At 42.4% G+C, this 27,735-nt stretch overlaps 1 protein-coding gene across 4 annotated transcripts in view; it reads left to right on the plus strand.

The window, feature by feature from the left end:
• Positions 1 to 27,735, plus strand: part of IKZF3 (IKAROS family zinc finger 3) — a 187,439-nt gene that overhangs the window by 112,674 nt on the left and 47,030 nt on the right. Inside the window, exons 4-6 of one of the 4 annotated variants that reach the window (XM_073608017.1) lie at positions 10,039 to 10,284; positions 22,176 to 22,364; positions 26,532 to 26,642. In XM_073608017.1, coding sequence (XP_073464118.1) covers positions 10,039 to 10,284; positions 22,176 to 22,364; positions 26,532 to 26,642 — 546 coding nt within the window. The remainder of the gene's footprint in view (positions 1 to 10,038; positions 10,285 to 22,175; positions 22,365 to 26,531; positions 26,643 to 27,735) is intronic. The other 3 variants (XM_073608018.1, XM_073608019.1, XM_073608020.1) reach the window with 3 other exon arrangements.

Genomic DNA, 27,735 nt, shown 5'->3' on the forward strand with positions numbered 1-27,735 from the left:
TAAATCTAGGAGACTGGATGCTGTCCATCTAATTATCTGACCCATACACCTTACATTTTAAAGATTCCTTCGGTTTAAGGTAAACCATCAAGATTTCCTGTTCCAGAGTCTACCTTTCAGAATTTCCACTGCCCCCAGAACTTTCATGAGGGCTCTGTTACCGGTAAAATCCTTCCTGAGGGAGAAAGGGTCTAAGAGTCCATTACCTGGACGACATCCTCTTTTTAGCAGGCAGACATAAATCTCCTATTCATCATCGGAAGATGCTGATTTCCACACTGCAATGTTTCGGTTGGGTGTTAAATTGGAAAATTGGATCTTTCTGGAAGCAGAATTGGACACCCGGTTGAACAGAATAGAATTACCCCAAGAAATTATTGGCAGCTGTATCTCTACCTGCCAGAGCTTGCCTCAGCGCTCTGGTGTCAATGTCAGCAACCATCCCAAAGGTTCAATGGGCCCAATGGCACATAAGTACATTTCAGAATTAATTTCTGAGGCAGTGGGATGGAGCATCAATTCTTCAACCAATCTTCATTTACAAGGAAGTAAAATAGTCTATATGGTGGTTGACTCATGCGCACAACCTCAGGAGATTCAGACATATAGTTTCCCCTCTACAAGAAGTGGTCACGTTAGATGCCAGCCTGGAAGGATGGGGGGCCCCCTATAAGAACCAGGCAGTTCAGGGTCACTGACCATTTCAAACTCAGAGCATCGCCTCGAACATACTAGAAATGAGAGCCACCTTTTTAGCATTCAGCCCCTACTTGAGAGGCAAGAATGTGTTGTTACATATGGACAACAAAATGGCAGTGGCTTACATCCAGAGACAAGGAGGCAACAAAAGTCATTCTCTTATGAGGGAAGTTCATCCCATCCTCAAATGGACACAAGCTAACCTAGCAGACAGGGGCTGTGTACATTCCAGGAGCCCAGAATCAACTGGCTGATGATCTAAGCAGGACCTTCTCTCTCTTACCTTTGACCTGGGGTATTCTGGACATAGATCTAGCAGCAACCCCAGTGAACACAAAATGCTCGAGGTATCTTGCAAGACCCGCCTATCCGTTGGCAGAAGGGATGGATTGTCTGCAACATCCTTGGAATTTTCAGCTGGGATACATCTTCCCTCCAACACCTCTGATCGCGAGGTTCTTGCTCAGGCTCAAAAGATCAACATCCATGGTGATAGCAGTGATTCCCTTCTGGCCAAGAAGACCGTGGTTCACAACGCTTCCCCAACTGAACACGGAGAAACCAGTGCCTCTTCCGGTAACTTTAGACTTACTCTCCCAAGGTCAATTTCTTCACCCGTTGGCAGAGAAATTACATCTGACGGCATGGAGGTTGAAAGGTCTGGGCTTCTAGGTCAGAGATGTTTTCAGAGGGTGGTGGAAACGCTACTTCAAGCCAGAAAGACCACTACCAACAACACTTACAAAAGAATTTGGAGAAAATTCACCTCGTTTGCACAACAACAATCTTGGTGCACATCATCATCTGAGGTAACATAGATCCTCGAGTTCCTTCTGTCAGGTCTGGAAAAAGGCCTAGGTTCGAGTTCCCTTTAAAGTACAAGTTCACGTACTATCGGCCATGACGGGAGTCACGTGGGCTCAAATACCTGAGGGCTTGAAGGCTCACTCTACAAGGGCGGTGGCAACTTCGTCAGCAGCGTACTGCAGAGTATCTTCAGAGACCATATGCAAAGCTGCGACTTGTTCATTCAAGAATGCATTCATGACATATTACAAAGTAGATCCTGCACAGTTGATAACTGTGGAATTCGGGAATCAATCATTCAAGCCAATACCTCAATTGCTTGTTAAATAAACTTGTTAAATAAACATATTTTTTTCTTGCACCCACCCAGTTGGTGAGTTATTTGCCAAGTGTATGCTGCTGTGATGCGACAGGAAACCGGAAAATTGTATACTCACCTTTTCATAATTTTCCTTTCCTGACTCATCTTCATGGCAGCATACAGATGCCCACCCTTTCAGGTGATAGATACAGAGAATACTGTGGTGGGACCTTCTCTTACAATTCATATAATCACACACACATAGGTTGGACTTGATGGACATGTGTCTTTTTTCAACCTCACCTACTATGTAACTATGTAATTATAGCTATTCAGTCCTATCAGGTTATGGGGGCGGAGTCACATTCCAAGTGTATGATGCGACAGAAAAGGAAAATTGCAGAAAGGTGAGTATACAATTTTCCGTTCTCTAGCTTTCTGGTTTTTGTAAACTACCAATTGTTCATAGCAGCCTAGGGTGACAACCATGGCTCCTTAGGCTCCGTTCACACTTGTGCGACTTGTCATGCAACTTTGCAACAAAGTTGCATGACAAGTCGTTCCCCATGTTTTCCAATGATAACCATTTATATATGTGAGATTTAAAGTAGTTGCAGCAACTTCAAAGTGGTTCATGCACTACTATGGTCCGACTTTCATGCAACTTGTGGGCCATAGACTTCAATGTTAACCCTCAAAAGCAGTTGTACAGCAGTTATCCATTATAACTGGTCAAAGCCAAAGTCGTATCCAAGTTGCACCCATCCAAAGTTGCGTCAAAGTTGCAACAAAGTTGGCGCAACTTTGGAGTCGTACAAGTGTGAATGGAGCCTTCTAGTGGATAAGTGATGTAGCTACACAGGGATAGGAAGTGTGCTATTTGCAGGATTACCTGCAAAATTAAGCAAAAGAAGGTTGAAAAAAGAAAACAAATGAAGCCACCCCACTGACTTGTAATCTGCTATATATTACATGTGTTGGTTTGCGTTTAGATACACTTTCAGGGGTAGGCAACCTTGAACAGGTGGAGATATACCTGAACAACGTGGGAGAAGTCAAAGATCACTGGGCAAAGTGTCTGCTCCTCACATATGATTTAAACCTCAAATTGCCGTACTACTGTGCAGCAATTGCGTGCATTGCACGGCAATCATAGGTTTAAATCAGGTAGTGAGGAGGCAATATATCGCCTCCTCAGCACCTGTCAAACACACTTGGATCACTTTCAGAGAAGCAGCAGTGCCTGCTGCACTTGTGAATGAGCCCTCAGTTGCATTCGGCAGCGTCCCCCTTAGGGCTCATTTACACATAAAGTTGGGGGCCTCATTCACTTGAATGGGTCATGCTTGACAGGTGCTACACCCACCACCCATGACAAGGCGTAAAACTCCTTCTGCATCTGGGACATGTGTACACTTCTGGCCACTGCAGCTAAAGGGGGTGCGGTTGGGGCAGGGGTGATAAAAACACATCTTAACTATGGGGTTTTACCATCCCCCAAACTGCAAATGTGATTTAACCCTTACTGTTCTGAGCCTCCTATAAGGCTGCTTTCACACTGATGTGCTGCGGTTTATCTGCCCCACGGGTGCAGCGCAGTGCATCTGCATCAGTGTAAAAAGCAGCCCTACACTATTATGCCCAGTGTATTGCTTCACACTGACCTGAAGATTTCTTATTTGCTGCTGCGGCACCACTCTGGAGACCACTACCCGGGATAAGAGATGGAGTGCAGTTGTTATCACTCTGCATGGGCCAAGAGCCAGCACTGCAGAGGAGGCATCGGCGTATGAGGCTCTTACTCCCTACTACAGCTCCAACTTTACAAGTAGTCCCTCTGCATTGCACTCTGATGCTCTGGAATGGCGGGTCAGCAAACCCAGACCGCGATCTACCAGTCACCTGGCCTTGATCTACTGGTCGCTGACCCCCGCTTTAAGCCATATGTGCAGCTGGTGGTGCCACTATTAAAGTGAATCAGTTGCTTTGCCAAACATGTAAAAAGGCACAGCAAACATTTCACACACCACAGAGTTTATAACAAGTCAGCCAACTCATTGAATGAACTTACTAAAGGAGTAGAGACTGATGATTTTGCAAAATGTAGGTTCACATAGCTTAGTAAATGAGATGAAAATGTGTTCACATTAAATACCCCATTACGTGAAAGGTAAATTAGGAAAATTTAGGATTTTTTCTAGTGCATGTCTGGATGATTAAAGTGAGCACAGCTTCACATTTTGACTACGCCAAGTGAACATTCACTTTGCAAAATAAAAATGAGCTACTCCTTTGATAATTCAACCCCATAGACTTGCAATGTTAGAAGAAATTCAGCACAACCGCTGTGAACAGCTGCAAAGTAGGAAGCAGAGCCTGCCTATATAATGTGCAAATATAGATGCCACCATGTACATACATAGTTACATATACAAACTAAACATAGAAACATGAACAATACCATTTACATCGAGCTGATTTATTTTACATGCATAACTAAAGAATAATTTAAAAGACTTTACATTGTGATGTTGCTACTTTATGTACATTTCAATACTAAAAAGAACCCTTTTGGATTTAAAAAAAGAACTTTCATTGCCTTTAAAATAGAACTGAGAGAAATACTGAAGCTTCTGTTACTGGCCCAAGGTGTTAGATGCCCGGCTTCCATGCTAATGCAATTTTTTCAATGCTTTCAGAATCACTAACAGCGAATATGTAAGTAGTTAGTGATGCCAGATCTTCTAATCTGCTACTATAACTGGGTTAGTGAGTCAGGAAGCATTGAGGCCTTTGTGTCAACATTGTCATATAAAGAGCTGCGCTATTCGAAAAGATGATTCCAGTGATTACAAATTTGGTCAATTATTAGATTCAACATATAGTATAAACAATAAAGGTGCAGACAAACAAAGAAAAGGTCAAAGTCCACGAAGGTAGATAAAATAAAATTATGAATGAATGATCAATTTAAAGTGAATAATCAATATAAAGGGATCTTCATAAAAAAGTTCATAAACGCAATGTCCATCCCCAGTGATATATAAAATATCAAATATTCTTGTGCAAAAGTGATGTATAGAATATCCTTGTGCAAAGCCTCCACCGCAGACAATAGGAATATGCGCTTACCGAATGGACGTTCCTCCACCAAAGCCTTCTCTTCATGGACTATGGATAGGGATATGGAAATAAAATCCACCAACAGTGTAAAACCTTTATATATGTTTTATTATAGTTAAAAGGGCACTTACATTATTAAAATATCCAAAGCGCCATAACGGAAAAGCAAAATCCGATGGCAAAGAGACAAACAACCGCACTTCCGGGATCGGTAAAAGGCGATGACATCAGCACACAGTTCCGCCCTATTGTGTCAACATGACAGCTATACAACTAGGTTTTTCAGGTGGTCAGAATTGATATTAAACCCTCAGTTTTTAAGTTCTTGAATCAGTGGATTTAATCACTCACTCGGTATGCAGCTTCCCTATCTTGTAATCCTTGCCTGTGCTCTTATTGAAGCTGGTGCCATGACCGCTGTTCCAGGTTTCCTGTTTAAGGGTGGTTCCTTTCTCTTGCAGCATCCTATGGAGCCACCCTTGCATGCTGAGATTAAAATTGTGTCACCCTACACTAGTGGTTCTCAACCTCAGTCCTCAAGTACCCCCAACAGGCCATGTTTTCAGGTTTTCCTTTACTTTGCACAGCTGCTTTAAATCAATATCAATGACATGGTATTTCTAAGAGCTATTTTAGCTAAGGGAAGTGATCAAAATATGGCCCATTGTGGGATACTTGAGGACTGAGGCTGGGAACCACTGCCCTACACTATGTGCATCAATAGAAACATAACCCTGTAGCCCTAAGATGAAAGACGGCTACAGCATGGGCTTAAATTGCCAGGAGGGCATACATGGGCATCCTCCCATGCTCGGCGCGCTCTGTGATCACCAAGTCTTTGGGACTTGGCTGATCATAGATCGGAGTAGAGGGCTGATCCCGGCCCTTTACCACGTGATCAGCTGTCAGCTAATGGCAGCTGATCATGTGATGTAAACAGAAGCCGGTAATCAGCTTTTTTTCCCCCTCATGCTGACAGCTTGAGGAGAAAAAAACAAACCAATTACTGGCTCATGTAAAAGGGACATCGGTACCACACACCAATGGCCACTGCTGCTAAGCAGTGCCACCTACCAGTGCCCATCAATACTGTTAAGCAGTGCCACCTATCAGTGCCCATCAGTGCCACCTATCAGTGCTGCCTATAAGTGCCACCTACCAGTGCCCATCAGTGCCACCTATCAGTGCAGCCTCATCAGTGCCACCTATGAGTGCCACCTTATCAGTGCCCATTAGTGCAGCCTATCAGTGCCCATCAGTGCAGCCCAGTAGTGTATTTAGGTTTTGTGCTGCTCTAGGCCCATCGTGCAGCCCCTAATTTAAATATGACCCACTCCTTCCAGTCAAGGCCACACCCCTTGCTGTTTAACCTGCCCTGAAATTTTCGAGTGGGGACACTAGTTCTGAGGGGGGGGGGTGGATTCCCTTAATTTGCATAGATTTCCTCTCACTTCCTGTTTGGCTATGGGGCAGGAAGTCAAGGGAAATCTCTGCAATGGGACAGGGATGGTAAAAAATTAACTGACCAGGGTTATAACCCTCCCTTACTCTATCCAAAATGAAAAAAAAAGTGTTGCCTATAGTTCTGCTTTAAGCACACATTTCTGATAATTTTAAGGAGAGGACTAAGAAGGTATAACCATGCCAATGGTGCAGCAAAAAACATATAGCACAGTAAGGAAGGTTTGTGGTCCAGGATGAGAGGACAGTCAAAATTAGAAGCCCCCCCCCACAGTTGCGGAATTCCAGCCGTCCGCATACCGGAAACAGTGAGGCCGCTTTATGGAGATGCTAGACTAATTTGCCTCTCAGCCCAGTCCACCTCATAAGACTGGTGCTAAACTAACAGTGTAGCGCAAGCCGGCGGGGACTCTTTCTGTGCTGCCCCCCTGCAAAGTGCTGCCCTAGGCCTGGGCCTTGTTGGCCTAGGCTAGGATACAGTGTTGGTGCAGCCTCATCAGCGCACAACGATGAAGGAGAAAAATTTACTGTTTGCAAATTTTTTATAACAAACTATGAAAACTTTTTTTTTTTTAATGTTTGGTTTAGCAAAAAATAAAAACCCCAGTGGTGATTAAATACCACCAAAAGAAAGCTATATTTATGTAAATACAATTATAAAAATTTCGCATAGGTACAGTGTTGCATTACCGCGCAATTGTCATTCAAAGTGTGACAGCGCTGAAAGCTGAAAATTGGCCTGGGCAGGAAGGGGAGTATAATGGAAAATGTTTATTTACTTGTGCTCAATTTGTTAAGCTAAAAATGTTGAGGCTTTCAATTGTTACTAAATCCAGGACCCTGCATTCACTAAACTTTTTGGCCTAAAAGCAAAATGCTATGTGTGGCGGAAAACTAACTGCACAGCACCCTGAACACACCATCCCCACCATGAAACATGGTGGTGGCAGCAACATGTTGTGAGGATGCATTTCTTCAGCAGGGACAGGGAAGTTGGTCAAAGTTGATGGGAAGATGGATGGAGCCAAATACAGGGCAATATTAGAAAAAAAAGTGGTTGTAGGGGGTGCTAAAAATCTGATCAACTCTAGCCGCAACAATATTAAAGTGCAAGGTGATAATCAATACATATAAAATTTATGACATAAGTGCAAATAGACAATATAGTGAATATTTCATCAAAACAAAAGTCCATATATTGGTTGTGATATGACTTCAACCTTTACACTGTCACCAATGGAAAAAACTTCACATAAATCACCCGGTGGATGTGAGTGAAAGGCCTACTAGTGCTAAACAAATGGGAACAAGAGAGTATTTATGGACAGGAATAGCAAGGCCTCAAATTTTATAAAAGGTATATTGACGACATTGTATTACTATGGGAAGGTTCCCAAACTGATCTAGAATCATTCATGGGTGCCATGAATGCCAATGTATACGGTTTCAAATTTTCAGCCACATGGAGTAGGGAACTGTAAACTGTAAATTATCTTGATTTGGTACTAAAATCAAACAACAAAATTACCAACACGTTTTTTAAAGACACCGACAGAAATGGTTATATGCCCATTCAAAGTTGCCACCATCCCAAATGGCTCACAGCAATCCTAAAAGGTCAATACATGAGGATTAGGAGGAACTGTGACAGCATAGAGGATTTTAACACCCAATCAGCCATCCTTACCAAAAGATTTTTAGAAAAAGGATACTCTCCGAGGGCATTAAATAAATGTCAGAAAAAGGTCCTCTCTATGAATAGATTAACACTTTTGAATGGGGCGGAGGTTCACCTTCCAGCAAGACAATGACCCTAAACATACAGCCAAAGCTACAATGGAATGATTTAGATCAAAGCATATTCATGTGTTAGAATGGCCCACTCAAAGTCCAGACCTAAATACAATTGAGAAACTGTGGCAAGACTTGAAAATTGTTGTTCAGACGCTCTCCATCCAATCTGACAGAGCTTGAGCTATTTTGCAAAGAAGAATGGGCAAAGATGTCACTCACTAGATGTGCAAAGCTGATAGAGATCTCCTCAAAAAGACTTGGGGCTGTAATTGCAGTGAAAGGTGGTTCTACAGTATTGACTCGGGGGCTGAATACAAATGCATGCCACAATTTTCACATTTATTTTTCAATTTGGAAAACCATTTATCATTTTCCTTCCACTTCACAATTACTGAAAAAACTATCCATCTGTGGCCAGCCTTAATCTTTGTGTACAGCAGAGCATTCCTTCTCTCTCTCTTCTCTAGTAGGCTGGTTTTGGTGTTAGTAGCCCAATGCAGTTCATCTTGGTATGGGTGTTTTAGTGCAAAAACTACGGTCAATTAGGGTGTTTGCAACGCTGTCCCTAACCTCTAACAGTTAACTCTGATGCCCATCCTAATAGACAAACACAAACTTTAAAGTCGAATTTCAACTAGTGGATGAGGTCTACTCCCCCAAGCTTCTCTGAGTGGAAAGCAGACGTGAATGCTACCCTACCGTACAAAAAATGTATGTATCTTAATAGAGGCTGTCCCAATAAGTATAATAAAACATGGGACAGGTGGCTTAAGTCCTCTACCACTTGCACGGATTGACCCTAGGGATTACAGTTCATGGTATGTCTGATGCCTGCTCTTAATTGGAGGTTTGCGAATCTTTCCAACCCGGTGCCCTCCCCCCGCTCAGTAATACCTGTATGAAGTATTCAGAATGTACATGCACCAATCCCATATGTATTAATGTATATATCTATTGTCTCTGCTGGATTGCTTTGCTATTATTATTATATACATCTTGCAATGTTATGTTTCACTTGTGCAGTGTTCAATAAAAAAAGTTTAATATAAAAAAAAAAAAATCGAATTCCAACTAAAGCCTAGTCTTAAAAACATTTCCTCCCCCCTACTAACTACAACAATAATCTCCTATGCATAGATGTGATAGTCCAAATCAGAAAAGTACTCTGTAGTGAGAAGTGGATAATATTTTGAAGCCTTGCTGCCCTCTAGGACTGGGGTTGTCCTCAGAACACTGAAAAATAGATGAAAACAGAGGGTGCACTGGCCTAATGCATTGTCCAACAACAATTGTATTAATGATGGGCGGCACAGTGGTGTAGTGGGTAGCACTCTCGCCTAGCAGTAAGAAGGGTCGCTGGTTCGAATCCCGACCACGACACTACCTGCCTGGAGTTTGCATGTTCTCCCTGTGTCTGCGTGGGTTTCCTCCGGGTACTCCGGTTTCCTCCCACACTCCAAAGACATGCTGGTAGGTTAATTGGATCCTGTCTAAATCGCCCCTAGTATAGGTATGAATGTGAGTTAGGGACCTTAGATTGTAAGCTCCTTGAGGGTATAGGGACTGATGTGAATGTATAATATATATATGTAAAGCGCTGCGTAAATTGACGGCGCTATATAAGTACCTGAAATAAATAAATAAATAAATAAATAATGATAAAATATATAAAATGGCTACTCACAAACCAGGGTCCCTGCTGGTTGATGCGTTTCGAAGGTATGTCCTTCTTCATCAGAGCCACATTGAGCTCTCTGTCTCTCTGCCCATTTCTTTTTGAAAAATATCACATTTGTACATTTGACAAAAAATATACATTGTTTATTGATTCTCTCTCTGCTTTCTATTGTCAGTGGACCTTGTAAAGGTGAAAAATGAATCCATGGAATCATCTGAAGCCCCCCCAGAACACCCTGAAGGCATTGACCTAACCTATGGATATGGCTCAGAATGTGCACCCTATAAAAGCATTCAGCTGGAAAGACACAGCTCCTCATATGACCTCAACAGACCTAGCCTAGGAAAACTGTACTGTGACATCTGTGGACTGGCCTGCAACAGCCTCAATGTTTTACTGGTACACAAAAGAAGCCACACAGGTAGGGATCCTTCCATGATCAGCTGGCATAGATGTGTTCTCTACCCCAAATGAATGTGCCTCTTCAAACTACCTGCTTTAGATGCTTTAAAAAAAAATAAGACTTTAAAAATAATTGCATTTTAAAGAGGAGCTCCTATGAATATATCTGAAAAGGACCAGGGGAGATAAATCTAATGTATTTATTACACTTACCTCTATGGTGTTGTCCTTTCCAAGATGCATTTCTCCTAAAAATAGGACTAGAGCTCAACTTTACTTTCAGCTTATTGGTTCTGGTCCTTGCTATTTTCTAAATGTAATTGGTCTCAGTCTATTGCCCCATAAACACGATCGGAAATTCGGCCAGCAAAAGACCGATGAGAGCTTTTGGTCAGAAAATGCGACCGTGAGTATGCTCCATCGGACTTTTGCTTTCGGAATTCCAGCCAGCAAAAGATTGAGAGCATCTTCTCAATTTTTCGGTTGGAAAAAGTTCCGATCGGAAATTCCGTTCGTCTGTACCAATTCCGACGCACAAAATTCCTACGCATGCTCGCAAACAATTCGATGCATGCTCGGAAGCATTGAACTTCATTTCGTCGTAGTGTTGTATGTCACCGCGTTCTTGACAGTCGAAAGTTCAGCAAACTTTCGTGTGACCGTGTGTATGCAAGCCAAGCTTGAGCGGAATTCCGTCGGAAAAACCATCCATGATTTTTCCGATGGAAATTCCGCTCGTGTGTACGCGGCATTAGAGGCCACAATTCACAGCGACTAACTCTATTCAGAAAATGGCAAGGACTGAAAGTAGTGCATGGACTGAAGCATTGAGCTAATGGTTCCAATGCACTTCATTCCCAGTTTTTGGAGAGTTGTATTTATGAAAGCACAGCAGCAACAAATTACATTTACCGCCCACTATTCTTTTAACATATAATTCTTGGATCTCTCCTTTAAACAGAATTTCAGGCAAACAGCTATATACAAAGTTGAAATACATACAGTATCTCACAAAAGTGAGTACGCCCCTCACATTTTTGTAAATATTTGATTATATCTTGACATGTGACAACACTGAAGATATGACACTTTGCTACAATGTAAAGTAGTGAGTGTACAGCTTGTATAACAGTGTAAATTTGCTGTCCCCTCAAAATAACTCAACACACAGCCATTAATGTCTAAACTGCTGGCAACAAAGGTGAGTGTTTTCCTGCACTGCCTTAACCCTCTTGGGCATGGAGTTCACCAGAGCTTCACAGGTTGCCACTGGAGTCCTCTTCCACTGCTCCATGACAACATCAGGGAGCTGGTGGATGTTAGAGACCTTGCACTCCTCCACCTTCCGTTTGAGAATGCCGCACAGGTGCTCAATAGGGTTTAGGTCTGGAGACATGCTTGGCCAGTCCAGCACCTTTACCCTCAGCTTCTTTAGCAAGGCAGTGGTCATCTTGGGGTTGTTATGTTGAAATACTGCCCTGCGGCCCAGTCTCCAAAGGGAGGGGATCATACGCTGCTTCAGTATGTCACAGTACATGTTGGCATTCATGGTTCCCTCAATGAACTGTAGCTCCCCAATGCCAGCAGCACTCATGCAGCTCCAGACCATGACACTCCCACCACCATGCTTAACTGTAAGCAAGACAAACTTGTCTTTGTACTCCTCACCTGGTTGCCGCCACACACGCTTGACACCATCTGAGTCAAATAAGGTCTCATCAGACCACAGGACATGGTTCCAGTAATCCATGTCCTTAGTCTGCTTGTCTTCAGCAAACTGCTTGCAGGCTTTGTTGTGCATCATCTTTAAAAGAGGCTTCCTTCTGGGACGACAGCCATGCAGACCAATTTGATACAGTGTGAGGTGTATGGTCTGAGCACTGACAGGCTGACCCCCCACCCCTTCAACCTCTGCAGCAATGCTGGCAGCACTCATACATCTATTTCCCAAAGACAACCTCTGGATATGACGCTGAGCACGTGCACTCAACTTCTTTGGTCGACCATGGTGAGGCCTGTTCTGAGTGGAACCTGTCCAGTTAAACCGCTGTATGGTCTTGGCCACCATGCTGCAGCTCAGTTTTATGGTCTTGACAATCTTCTTATAGCCTAGGCCATCTTTATGTATTGCAACAATTCTTTTTTCCTCAGAGAGTTCATTGCCATGAGGTGCCATGTTGAACCTCCAGTGACCAGTATGAGAGAGTGAGAGTGATAACACCAAATTAAACATACCTGCTCCCCTTTCACACCTGAGACCTTGTAACACTAATGAGTCACATCACATCGGGGAGGGAAAATGGCTAATTGGGCCCATAAAAATACTTAGTGGTGTACTCACTTTTGTTGCCAGCGGTTTAGACATTAATGGCTGTGTGTTGAGTTATTTTGAGGGGACAGCAAATTTACACTGAGCTGTACACTCACTACTTTACATTGTAGCAAAGTGTCATTTCTTCAGTGTTGTAACATGAAAAGATATAATAAAATATTTACAAAAATGTGAGGGATGTACTCACTTTTGTGAGATACTGTATATATGTTTTTTTCTCATCCATTGAGGTACACAGGAAGACTTTCATCTTCTAGTTATACTGCCGCCTACAAGAGGATTGAACACTGGTAAACAAAGTAAAAACTATAATGCCGGTCAAGGATACTACCAGCATGCCTTAGCTTTTTGCAAGTGTCCTAGGAGGATGGACATCCTTTCTAAAGCTCTGCTGTGTAAAAGACTAATTTTATTTTTAACCTCTTTTTAATCTTTCTGCACTGTTACTAGAGCTGGTCCCTCCGATTGCAGCTATCTGGCATGGTCATCCTCATCCTGGCTTTGGAGGGCTTTGCTTGGATCCTATTGGACAGGACAATGTGGGGCTATTCTGAAAGTGACCTTAGGGTTCAATGTAGGATGCTTTAGAGACTCTGCTATGGTAAAAGTTACCCACAGAGCTCTATCCAAGTCCAGAGGCATTGGCAATGCCTCAGCCCTTGCCCTGTCTCTGAAGACTCACATTGTGAGTGGGCTAGTCAGGCCAAGCACTGAGAGGTCCAGGCACAATTTTCATACTTTTGGCTCTGTATGCCACCAGAATAAAAGTAAAACAAAAGAATCCAAATGAATTTGAAGTACAGACTTTCAGCTTTCATTCAAGGAATTGAACATAAATATCAAGTACAAATTTTAGGAACTGCAATCATTTTTATACACAGCCCCCCCAATTTTCAGGGACTCAAATGTAATTGGACAAATAAATATAATCATAAATAAAATGTTAAGTTTTAATATTTTGTTGAGAATCCTTTCCTGGCAATGACTGCCTGAAGTCTGAAACCCATGGACATTACCAAAGACTGGGTTTCCTCCTTTCTGATGCTTTGCCAGGCTCTAACTGCACCTGTCTTCAGTTGTTCTTTGTTTGTGGGTCTTTCTGCCTTTAGTTTTGCTCCACACTTTTTTCTTCCTGTCATTCTGGTACAGATTAATCTTAGTTTCATCCATCCAAAGAATGCTTTTCCAGAACTGATCTGGCTTTTTTAGACGTTTTTTGGCAAAGTCTAATCTGGGTTTTCTATTCTTCAGGCTTATGAATGATTTGCACCTTGTGGTGAACCCTCCGTATTTGCACTCGTAAAGTCCTCTCTTGATTGTAGACTTTGACAATGATACGCCCACCTCCTGGAGAGTGTCCTTCACTTGTCTGGATGCTGTGAATAGGTTTTTCTTTACCATAGACAGGATCCTGCGAACATCCACCACTGTTGTCTTCCGTGGATGTTCAGGCCTTTTTGTGTTGCTGAGCTCACCAGTGCATTCTTCTTTCCTCAGAAAGTACCAAACTGTTGACTTAGCCACTCCTAATGTTGCTGCTATCTCTCTGGATTTGTTTCATTTTTGAAGCCTTACAATGGCCTGTTTCACTTGCATGGACAGCTCCTCTGAACACATGATGTAGGTTTACAGCAATAGATTCAAAATGCAAATACCATACTCGGAATCAACGCCAGACCTTTTATCTGCTTAACGAAGGAGTAGCCCACACCTGGCCATGAAACATCTTTTGATTCAATTTACCAATTACTTTTGGTACCTTGAAATAGGGAGTTGGCTTTTCTTAAGAGCTGTAATTCCTAAACCCTTTCTCCGATTTGTATGTACATACCCTCAAATTAAACACGAGAGTGTGCACTTTCAGCCCATATCATATAACTATAGCTTGAATATGTTTTGTTAAATACCTGAAAAAACAAAAATTGTGCCTGTGCTAAAATATATATATGTATAACCTGAGCGCCTTTAAATTTCTCCAGGTACCACCACGGAAGGGGTTAGCTTCCCTGAGCACTGACATTATCCGCTGGGTGGAATGTCACCCTTGCTCACCTTTCTTCCATACAGCATCTTCTCACTGCTGCTTCTGCTTTGTAAAAAAACACAAGGATCTCCTGCTGCCTGCCTACGGTCTTTGACCATCCAACTATCACCTGCTACCAGCTGTATGAGTTTCGTGAGTACCTGAGGCCATGCTTCGTACTCTGAGCCTTATATTGCCTTCCTGCCATGCTGTTACAACATTACTGATTCTAGACACATGAGGTCACTCTCTGGTCTTTCACCTGCACCTGGGGTGTTTACCAAGGTGCTGGACCCGGTAAAAGCCCCTCTGTGCTCTCCTATCATTCCCATTATAGAATACTTAGACAACACCCTCTCGAGGGAACAATCACCGCAGGCTCTGTCAGACAACTAGACTTTGACTGTCCAGACATTACATCGGTTTGAATGGATCCTCTAAGATTTGTCACCAGAAATTACTTTCTTTCTTGTCATTTGGAGTATCTGGGTCTATGTTTTAGTTTTGGACACAGCACAGGCCAAAATGTTTCTCCCACAGGAGAAACTGCAGACTCTCCAATCTCAGGTTTGAGCTCTCCAGTCCAGGAGTTGTCCAGTCTGGATTCAGTCAAACATTGGGCCATCCAGTCCAGTTATACAATGCCAGGGCAGAGGTGAATCTGGATTCGGTCAGACAATGTGAGGGCGGAGGCATGCTTCAACCATCAGCAGGGAGACAGAAGTCTTACCACAGCAAGAGTTCTAGTCTTCTCCATTTATCTTCCAAGGGTAGACAATTGGCATGAAAACTTCCTCAGCCAGCAATGTCTGGACCCAGGGAGTGGACCCTAAACCAAGAGATGATCCATGTGTCACAGGTGGAGGATGACAGATGTAGACCTGACTTCCAGGTTCATCAATAAATTGGACAGATTTGTCTCCAGATACAGGGATCCTCTAGCAAAGGTAGTGGAGGTTTTGATGGTTCCATGGAATCGGTATACCCTGATCTTTTTTTTTATTATTATTATTATTGCAATCTTCCATGATGCAAACTATTACTAATCTCCTATTGGAAGCAAGCTGGCAGAAGCTTGGAGTTGGGCTCCAGAGTCACACAGTCTGTTTGATTGAGATATAGGTATTCAGCACTTCTCTTGGATTTTATACACCCCAATCTACGCCTTTCCTCAACTGAGACTTCGTCCTTGTCTGCTTCACAGGATCAAGATGGAGGCCATAGTTGTAATTGATCCAGACTGGCCCAGAGAGATGTACTCTGATAAGACTTCTGATGGATGCTTTGTGTGTTCTACCAGATTATCCAGATCTTTTGTCTCAAGGGCCGATTTATCATTCTGCTTCACAGTCGCTGGCTTTAACAGCATGCCTGTTGAAGCCCAGGTTCTGAAAGACAGGGTGAATTGGTGATTCCTACAACTTTAAAGTGGTTGTAAACCCTTTACAACCACTTTATACTACAGGCAAGTCTATAACTTGGCTTAACTGTAGCTACACTGGATATCTCCTAAACCTGCACGGTTTAGGAGATATCCCTGTATTTGCATGTGCCGACGTCATCGGCACATGCACACTTAAGCAAACTTAAGCAACGGCACGTATGTGCCGTTGCTTCAGTTGTACTGTGCAGTTACCGGCAGCTCCCACGCGCATGCGCGCAAGTGACGTCATCGCGGCTTCGGGCCAATCACAGTGCCGGAGCCACAATACCCAGAAGTAACTCCCCGGGGAGATGTCGGCCGCCGAAGTGGTGAACGAGGACCGATGTGGGGGCTTTTGATCTCAGGTAAGTAATTCATAATGAGCTAGTATGCTATGCATACTAGCTCATTATGCCTTTGTCTTGCAGGTTTGTTTTTTTTGGTATTATTTAAATGGGTTTACAACCACTTTAAAAGCTAGGAAGTCTACTTCCCACAATTTCTATCATTAGACATGGAAGACATATTTCACTTGGTATGAGACTGTGTTTTCACCCAAGAAATTTCTCTATGGGATGAACCTACCTTCCTACAGCTATGTCTGGACCAGTTTTTGGATTTCAGGAATATCAAAGCTCATGTTGCTGCCCTTTCTATCTTATTTTGGAGACTGTTGGCTTCTTACTCCCTGATTAAAACCTTATTTTTTTGTAGCCAACACCTCTGCGAGGCGAGTGTCTGAACTGGTGGCCTTATCTTGTAAGGATCCTTTTCTGTTTTTCCTGGGGTCAAGGTGGTGTTGAGGCTAGGGTTGCCACCTTTTCTTCAAGCCAAATCTGAACACTTTAGTGACACAGGGCCATTTTTTTCCATAGTATATACTATAGGATTATAAAAGACCTGGGACACCTTTGGATGCTCCAAGGAGAGTAGTAACTATGCGCGCTGCAGCGAACAGTGGGTGTGGCCAAACTGGTCTTGCTGACATCATCGCTCCGCTTCCCAGTGATGCCGGACCTCCCCCCAGACAACCACCTGCAGCTCCCAGACGGCAACAGATTTGTGTGTGAGACTATCTCTGTTACTTGGGGAGCCACAACCCAGTCTGAATAATGTGTCTGGGTTTCAGGCAGACTAAAATCCGGACACATGATTCAAAATCTCGTCTGTCCAGGTGAATCCAGGACAGGTGGCAACCCTATTTGAGGCCTAGAACGTCCTTTCTGGCTAATGTAGTTTCTACCTTTAACCTCAATCAGAACATCATTCTTCCTTTACTCTGTCTAGTTCCAGTTCATCAAAGGGAAATTTTGGATTATTGTTTAGATGTGGTTCAGACTCTCAACCAGTGTTTCTTTCAGACTGATTTACTTTTTGTCATTCCATATGGTCCCTGTAAGGGTACACCTTCTTCTCCTTCCACCATCTCTAGGTGGCTCGTTCCAGCTTTTCTTCTCAAGGTTTGGGTTACACCCTTTCCTGTCAAAGCATTCTCTATCTGTGAATGCTTCTTGGGCTTTTCAGCATCAAATCAAATCTTAGATTTGCAAGCTGACACCTGGTCTTTTGTTCGCACTCTCTCTAAGTTCTACCAGATGTGTATTGAGGCATCATCTGATGTAAAGGTCCTGCAGGCAGTCTGTTGTTTCCTTGGGCCTGGCAAAATTTGCTGTGTTGTTCACCCCTCACTTCTGTGTTTTTTTATATTTTGCTAAACAAACAAAAAAGGACGGAAAATTTTGAAATTTTGAAAAAAACAAAAACAAAACATGTTTCATAGTTTGTTATAAAATCTTGCAAACAGGTAATTTTTCTCCTTCATTGATATGCGCTGATGAGGCTGCACTGATGGGTACTGATAGGCTGCACTGGTGGGCACTGATAGGCTGCACTGATAGGCACAGATAAGGTGGCACTGATAGGCACAGATAAAGTGGCACTGATGGCCACTGATAAGATGACACTGATGAGGTGGCACTAATGGGCCCTGATGGGTGGCACTGAAGGGCACTGATAGATGTCACTGATAGATGGCACTGATGGGCACTGGTAGGTGACACTGATGGGCACTGGTAGGTGGCACTGATAGGCACTGGTAGGTGACACTGATGGTGACATTGATAGGTGGCACTGATAGGTGGCACTGTGAGCATTGATGGGTGGCACTGTGGGCACCGATGGGTGGCACTGGTAGGTGGCGCTGGTGGGCACTGGTAGGCGGCACTGTTGTGCACTGGCAGGTGGCACAGGTGGCCACAGATGAGGCGGAGGCTGCTCTCCTTGATTGGGACCAATGTCCCGCCGCCAGTGATCGGCTTTTTTTTTCGCTGGAAAACAGACAGGTCAAACTTACAGGTCGCCAGAGACTGAGGGCGACCTGTAAGTTTGACCTGTCTGTTTTCCAGCATCTTGTATCGTGTCTTTATTGGACCTATGGTTCTCTATATACAGGCGCCCTCCCCCTTATGCCCTGATCACTTTTGTTTTTAACCTGGTCATTGGGTGCTCTAGGGGCCGCGTAGTGGTCTTTATTTCGTGGGTGACCCTCTTGGGTGCTCTGAGGTTTTTTCTGGTAACCCTTGGTTCATTCGTATATCCCATGCTGAAGCCATAAGGCGAAACATGTCAGGATAATGTACGATTGCTCAATCTCTGATCAACTGGAACCCTCTATATTTGACCACCATAATGGAGAAGTTCAACAAATCTCAACAAATTACCATGTTGTATTATTGGTTTTAATCACGTTTTCAATAAAACTCTATTATATTTTTATATATATTTGTACGGTTTCCATTATTATTTGTAAGCACCATTACAATCCCTTCCCAAACCTCCCCCTTTTTTGAATAATAGATTAGGCATGTTATTTACTTATACAATCCTTGAGTATTGAAGAATCATCTGATGTAGGGTCCTGCAGACAGTCTGTTGTTTTCTTGGGCCTGGCAACATTTACTGTGTTGCTTACCCCTCAGCTGGACTTATTTTGGATGTGACAGACTTCCTGTGCCCCTCAATGAACTAGAAAGAAAATAGGCATTTTGAACTCAATATAAAAATCCTTTTTTTGGAGTTTGTTAAGGGGCACATGTTCCACCTCTAGAAAACTGAGGAATGTTGATATTATGATGTGTTCTGCTGGGCTGGCCTACAGTACAGTGCCAAATCCTCCTGTAGGCAGCAGTACAACTTGAAGATTAAAGACTTCTTGTGTCCATGAAAAGGGAATCTGCTGATACTGCTGATTCTTTGTCCAGGGAGCAGGCTGTTCACACGGGGTTATGAAACAGAAACCAGTAGGATTTAAAAGTGGCACACTTTAAGTCCCAGAGATATAATAATGAAAGTGGAATTTTTTTTAAGGTTCAGTTTCTAATTGTAGTTCTTCATTAGAGAAACACCGAGGCTTCCATTGCTAACCTTCTCTCGAAAAAGTTGTCTGATTATGTAATTGACCTAATTTTAACACATTTTCCAAAACATTATATATACACTCAACATAGATTAGGCATGTTATTTACCTATACAATCCTCCCTTGTATAGACAGCTAAAAGTCCTGAGACTGCTACTGGTGCAGAGCTCCCAACTCATTTAGAGGGAATGACCATCTTTCAGAACGAAATCCCTCTGTCCCTTTTTCCCCATCATCTGTCCAGCTTTTTGGTCTGATGTACAGATCTCTGTAAGGAAATGAAATATTTATCTATGAAATGTATTATATTATATTATTATATAACCTCTAAATAATTGTATTGTTATTTTTTTTTTTTTAAAAACAGTCTATACGAAAAGTAGTTTTATTGTGGATGTATTCATTATTTTTACCTATCAATTCCTGATAATTTGCACAATGGAGAGTGTGGCAGGAGTGTGTTTTTTGTCTACCTTTGTACTTTGTGCTCATGTGACACTCGTGTATTCCCCTTTACTCCACCCACTGCAGCTACATGAACGGTTATGTAGGGAGGTGAAGGGAGGGATGGAGATGCTGGATCAGCACAAACTCTCCCAGAAGAGGAGAGGACTATGGCATGTGCAGAACAGAGGCTGAGCTAGGAAATTGACTCTTCCTGGAGCAGTAAAATTTTCTAGCAGATTAAAAGGCACATTGCAAGTAAAGACATAATAATATATGGAAAGGAAAACCACTGCAAGTAAACATTTAATAGTTACCAGCGTTTTCAGAAAAGGGTCAGCAATGGCAACCTCCATAATTCTCTCACATCAAACACATCAGAAAAATGAAATTTGATCTCATGAGCTTACTTTCTAAGAGCTATTAAAATACTGATACATACAGCAAATGTTCTGATCAATATGTATACATAAAATAATAACATATTTGAAAGGTTCGCTATCTGATTCTCATGTCTGGTCACAAAAATACAGTATTAAGGAATAAGGAATTATGGAGTGTAAGGAATAACCTACACAGTGTAGCAAAAACATCATTTGGGAAGAGAGTGGCTTTTGTTGATGTGTTTTTATATGCAGTATCAACATTTAAAGATTTTACAGTCATTTAACTGATTCCCGACTGGCTCATGCAGATATACTGGGGCAGAATGGCTCCCCTATGGGCACGTCCTACCCATTTTCGGCCATCAGAGGGCGCACGCATGCCGCCGGAGGCACGCACCCGATGCATGATTGCCGCCAGCCACGCGTGATGATGTGCACGAGCACCAGCATGGGGATTTGTGTGTGTAAACACACAAATACCTGTGCTGTCAGAGGAGAGGAGCCATATCGTTTGTTCCTGCTAAGTAGGAAAAATGATATGTCTCTTCTCCTAGTCACTCACATCCTCATACAGTTATAACACAGTGAGGGAACACAAAATTAACCGCTTGATTGCCCCTTGGTGTTAACCCCTTCCCTGCCAGTGACATTTACACAGTAATCAGTGCATTTTTATATCACTGATCGCTGTATAATTGTCAATGGACCCAAAAAAGTGTCAAAAGTCTCCAATCTGTCCGGCATAATGTCACAGTACCGCTAAAAATCGCAGATCACCCCTATTACTAGTAAAAAAAATAATAATAATAAAAATGCCATAAATCTTTCCCATAGTTTGTAGATGCTATAACTCTTGCGAAAACCAATCAATATACGCTAATTGTGATTTTTTTTTTACCAAAAAGATGAAGAAGAACATATATTGGCCTAAACTGATAAAGAATTTTTTTTTTGTTTTTAACTTGGGGATATTTTGTATAGCAAAAAGTAAAAAATTGGGGTTTTTTTTTCAAAATTGTCGCTCTTTTTTTGTTTATAGCACAAAAAATAAAAACCGCAGAGGTGATCAAATACCACCAAAAGCTCTCTTTGTTGGAAAAAAAGGACGCAAATTTCGTTTGGTTACAGCATTGCATGACCGTGCAATTGTCAGTTAAAGCGACACAGTGCCAAATTGGAAAAAGTGCTCTGGTCAGGAAGGGGGTACGTTAACAGAACAAGATGTCAAGCATGAGCTGTGCAAGCTGAGGTGTCAACAGAGTTTATATCTCCCAGGGATTCTAGTTGTAAAGTCTCTCTGAGCTTTCTTTCCTTTGACTTACTGTGACAGGTGAGGTTGGCCAAATTTTTTTCAGGCTCTGAATCTAAGCCTATGAAAATGCTGCACATTGTGTTCCCAGGATCCAGCACAACACTCTCTGTTTCAGAATCTTTATTTTCAAATTTACAATGCAGACATTGATCAGCATTGCTAGTAAAAATGGAAAGTAAGAAAGTAGGAAAGAAAGTAAACAAATTAAAAAATAATAATTTTAAAGGGAGCATAGAGAAAAGAAAGGGTAAAAGGAAAACTTTTTGTCCATAATTGTTACAACATGTTTTTTTAATTGTTGTGGTGACAACCAGGTTGAGGAAGTGAGGTGACCATTTTAAAAGCATAGTCAATGATATATTTATGACAGCACCAACCTCTGTAGTTCTGAAAGAGGGCGTGGCGGAGCACAGAACCATGTAAAGTATGGTCGTGCCCAGGGGTCCTGTTAGAAAAAAAATGCTAAATCTGGCTGTATTATATGACTTGAATTATGTTGAGTTACGGTGCTTCCTGAATAGTTGTAGTGGTTCACGTTTTTTTATTATATGCTGAATGGAGTTTGCTCTTATAGGCCCGTGCTTGCCTGTTTCAGGAGAACGTCCTTTCCAGTGCAATCAGTGTGGAGCATCATTTACCCAGAAAGGGAATTTACTCAGACACGGCAAGCTGCATACTGGAGAGAAACCATTCAAATGCCATTTGTGCAGCTACGCCTGCCAAAGGAGAGATGCCCTGTCCGGGCACCTCCGCACACACTCTGGTGAGCATACCTTCAACTTTCCTCACACTCACTACATTTAAAGGCCAACTCCTTCCAAAATGTTCTGCTTGCTTGAATCATCTGCCAAATCCATGTTTCTTTTGAGTTCTCCTTTACCAGGATTTCCTTCAGTAGTTTGTGTCTCCACTCTTCACATAAGGCCATAAAAAAGGCAATATTCAGTGGTGTAGTGTATTCCACAGTTATTTGCTGTCCTTATTATGGAGGATCCTTTAGAAGATAACTGCACCATTATATGGTTTTGTGATTGATTTCCATGGATGGTAGAACTGGAAATTCTGGTTGAGATTTTTTAAATCTGGAGAACCCAAGAAGTATGAGGGATCGGAATGTTACAGAGGTGGCAGCAGCTTTGTACGACTAAAATACAATTTTGATGGAGTTGGCCATTAAGCCCATTGTAAGAGTTCAGTTAGTGGTCACTAATGCACTTAAAATACTTTTATTAGCACGTAGACATTGGGCAGGTAACCAATACCATGCCTGTTTGTAATAAAAGCATTTTTACTGAAGTCTGTGCCGAGGGAACCCTGCAGATTGCCATTGCTGACCTTCTTCTGAAAACGCCAGTTGCCTGTCTCTGGCTTTGGTATTTAAAGTCACTGACCTGGAACAAGTATGCAACGGGGTGGGTTAGAGATGTAGAACTCCTGATCTGCATACTTGCTCTTGGAAACTTCAAGTCTGCTTAACTTGCTCTTAGACTCCTGATCTGCTTGCTTACTCAGTATTTCAGAAAATAATACAGACAATAGATCAGTCAGACAACTAGCTTTTTCAGAAGGAGGGATCAGCAATGGTAGCCTACATATTTCTCTAAGTATTAGTTTCCTCAGTTGTTTTCAGCAGACTGAACCTTTATATGCATATAGCCCTTGTGGTGTCATAAGGATTGATCAACATTGTGTATACAGGATATGAACATAATAAAAAGATATACTTTTTTGATTTAAAGAGCACACACATATTTTGAGGTGCTTATAAGAAACCATTTCACATCACTCCATGCCACCAAATTAACATCTAGTTCAGTGTCCTGGCCACAGCCAAGTAGACACACAATGGAACAGTTATGTTTTTGGAATATGAAAGTAACTTCATTAGAGCACTATGTATGAGTCAGGAGACTCATACTAAATGAAAAAAGCAATTAATAATCTTTGATTGAAGAAATTACATCTAAGGAAAATATTTTATTTTTACATTTTAAGGCTTTTAGCCTTAGGTCAGCACAGGGCTGAAAGCTGTGGTGAGCACACAAAGTATTATTGAAGCAAATATGTGCACCTGAATGAGAAACCACAGAAACCAAGAAAATACGCATTCCAGGCAGATGGGTCCTGGTGGCCATCAAATCCAGGTCCCAAGACCTGCAAGGAGGTAGGGCTAACCACTGAGCCAATATGCTGCTCCAGTTTTCATGTAACCACACTGGGTGCATTGCTGTAAACAGCATATTACAATTTAGGTCAGTGATTCCCAGCCAGTGGCTTAGGAGCCATACCTCACTGTTCATATTATTTGTGGCAATCTCCTATTACCTCTCTGCCTGTCTTTCACTTGGATCTCATATGCTTATTATCATAAAGGCAAGTAGAGTTTGCAAGTTTGGTATTGTTTCATAAAAATATTTTATTTAAAGGGTCAATCCACCCAACAATAACATTGCAGTTTGATAGCTACTGACAGATTGAATTACACACTGGCATCTTATGTATTTCCTTACAGTATATGTTGCCAACCAGCCCATTATGATAAACCTTACATTTGCTATTATATTATAAATTAATTTGCAGTGGGGAGAGTAAGGCTACTCTTCCCTCTAAATAAGAAACAATCCTCCCCAGTTGTAATATTTCTGCACGTAGTTCCCAAAAAGATACATGGTGCCAGTGGGTGATTCAAGGGTGTTCAGACTGTTCAACATGGTTGCCTAAAGTGGTATTAAAGTAATTATTCTTCTCATAAATCAGATATTAATAATATAACTTGCATGTATTTGATTCCATTTGATATTTCCCCTGGCCATGCTCCTACACTCCTGCATCCTCCTGTTCTATGTGTGACCCCTTTGTTGTCAGGACCTATGGAGTCCGGCAGCAGTCTTCATAGAAACATAGAACGACAATGTAGGAGCATGGCCAAGGGACAGTTTAAAAAGGAACCCCCTGGAAATGTATTATAGCATGAAATGCATGTAAGCTATATTCGTTTCTAAGTTAGGGAAACAATTTAATTTTAATAGCACTTTTAAGATAAATTTTGATGAGAGAAATGGGGAAGCTGCCACTGCTAAACTCCTGAAAATGAAAGTTTCCTGGCTGATTTTCTGACACACTGCCTTTTATATTTTAAAGCAAGCTGTCAGTTCCTTCACTCATGCCCTGTACACACGAGCGGACTTTTCGACTGGATTGGTCCGACGGTCTATCCGACGGACTTTCAGCGGACTTCCGATGAACTTTCCCAACGAACGGACTTGCCTACACACGATCACACCATAGTCCGACGGATTCGTACGTGATGACGTATGACCGGACTAAAACAAGGAAGTTGAAGTAGCTGCCCTAGCGTCAGTTTTTGTCCATCAGACTAGCATACAGACAGGCAGAGTTTTCGACCGGACTCGAGTCCGTTGGAAAGATTTTAAACAAGTCCGTCAGATTTTCGACTGAAAAAGTCCGCTGCAGGTCCGATGAAGCCCACACACGGTCAAATTGTTCGCTGGACTCGGTCCATTGGACCAGTCCGGTCGAAAAGTCCGCTCGTGTGTACGCAGCATCACTGCTTCACATGCATTTGGTTGTTTGTTAAATTAAATATCTTTAGGCCCCTTTCAAACGAGAGGTCCGATCAAATCTGCCTGTCTGTTTTTCAGGTGGACCCTCCATTCTCATCTATGGGTAGTCAGATGTAAATGGACTTGTGTCCGTTTACACCCAGCTACCTCCGATCTGGCAAAAACAAACTGAAGGGGATCCATTCCCCTCTGTCTGGCCTGATCGTATCGGAGGGCAATCTGATGTCATCGGACAGCTGGTCCGTTTACATTTGACTGCTGATAGAGTACAGTGGGCTGTGTCCGTGTCCGCTTTGCATAAGCGGATTGGACACGGACCTATTACCGTTATCTGGCTGCTCTGCTCAGCAGGGGATCAGTGGATGGATTCCCTGCTGAGAAAAAACAGATCTCATCCGTGTGAAAGGGACCTTATGCCGCGTACACATGATCGGAAATCCGGCTAACAAAAGACCGATGAGAGCTTTTGGTCGGAAAATTTGACCGTGTGTATGCTCCATTGGACTTTTGCTGGCGGAATTCCCGCCAACAAAAGATTGAGAGTAGGTTCTCAATTTTTCGGTCGGAAAAAGTTCCTATCCGAAAATGCGACCGTCTGTACAAATTCCGACGTGCAAAATTCCTACACATGCTCAGAAGCAATGAACTTCATTTTCTCGGCTCGTCGTAGTGTTGTACATCACCGCGTTCTTGACGGTCGAAAGTTCAGAGAACTTTTGTGTGACCGTGTGTATGCAAGGCAAGCTTGAGCGGAATTGGCAGTGCTTCCAGGAGTCATGACTGGTGGACCTGGTGCTACAGAAGACTGTTTGCTTCTTCTTAATGTCTTATGTTTGCTGTAATCTGAGGACCCTGCCTTTGGACAGCTAATATGAAGTGTGGCATGATCACCTAAAAATGGACCCTTCTCTGCAGGAATAAAATAGAAAATTCAGGATCATCATGTGAGCAGGAATCTAGGTAAGTATTTCTGTCATTCAAATTTTTTTGTTTTTTAAAGAAACCTAACAGTTAACGGGGGGAGTGTACTTGAATTCCAGTCAAGTTACTGATCCGGAATCAGTATATACCAAGGGCCAGTGTAAGTCCAAAGTCTTTATCTGCATACTTATTCAGGGCCATTTCCTGACAAGGAGCTACCATCTTCAGAAGGAACAATCAGCAGTGGGGGGCCTCCATGTTTCTCTTGTCACAGATTTCTTTTAATGAGGATGTTTTGAGTGTTGTTTTTGTCTTACTTTGTGTTAGCCACTTTGAATTGGTGCACTTGGGTGTGGCTCATGAGATAACAGTGGTTGGATACCTCTAATGCAGACAAAATCAAGCTGTTGTTTTATTGCCTTCAGTGGAGAAACCATACAAGTGTGAATTCTGTGGACGTAGCTACAAGCAGCGCAGCTCTCTGGAAGAACACAAGGAGCGATGTCGTATTTATCTTCAAAATATGAATGAGTCTGGTGGGTTCAATGCTTACCTCACTAACATGGCAGCTCTGGTCCCTGAAAAGATGCCTCTTCAGGGAAGCTTTCCGCCTAATGCCTTTCTTGCATTAACCTTTTCTTATCTTGTTATAATTACTTACATATACATCACATTATTTCAGTGTCCTGACAGTGTAAATACGCATATGCAGTGGTTAGTAACAGTTTTATAACAGTTCATAGAAGCATTACAAGTTGTTTTGGGCCACTTTGCACTTCAAAGGTCTTCCACAAAGCACCTCTGAGATCCTTGCATTCCAACGTAAAGGTTAGTTATTTATTATGTATACAAGCATAAAAAAAACATGTACAGTTAGGAACCATAGACATGATTCCACCATAAAACACGGTAGGAGAAGAGGTTTTTAGATCTTCTGATGGTGTTTTTGGTACAAGGGGTAGAGCAGGGATGCTCAACCAGTGGCCCTCTGATGTGGCCTATGACCTAATGCTATGGGATGGTGGGTCGGCAGGCCCAGATTGAGGGTTTGCCGACCAGCCATCCCAGAGCACTAGAGTGGATGGACCCAGCGCCAGAGGAAGCAAGTGGCTGCAGAGGGTACAGGAGCACAAGCCGATGCTTCCTCTGTAGCACCGGCTCCTGTCCCAGGCGAAGTACATTTGGTATCACTCCACTTGAGACAGGAACCTTTCTAACAGCCTAGCGATGCCAGCAGAAACTGAAAGACAAAAAGTAAGTTTAAACATCACATCATTTTGCAACAGGCATATTCTTGATTAAACATCACATATTTTAGCATTGAGCATATTAGCACTTATAAAAAAGGTTTTTCACACTGATCCACAGGTGCAGTGCAATGCTTTCCTGAGGGTTAGATGCACTGAGCCATAGACTTCTATTATATCCTGTGGGTTCGGTGTGCATTCAGAAAGATATAATAGTTGATAAACATCCAACGGAGATAGGTTCCATGGAAAATGATGATCCTGTTGTTTAAAATCTTTATTATGTTATTCAAAGTTTGAAATTCTGAACCATTTCCTTTTATTGTGGCCCACGACCATTTACCAAAACACTTAAGTAGCCCTTTTCAAAAGGTTGAGCACC

The sequence above is a fragment of the Aquarana catesbeiana genome, linkage group LG12, assembly GCF_042186555.1.
Source record: "Aquarana catesbeiana isolate 2022-GZ linkage group LG12, ASM4218655v1, whole genome shotgun sequence".
NCBI lineage: Eukaryota > Metazoa > Chordata > Amphibia > Anura > Ranidae > Aquarana > Aquarana catesbeiana.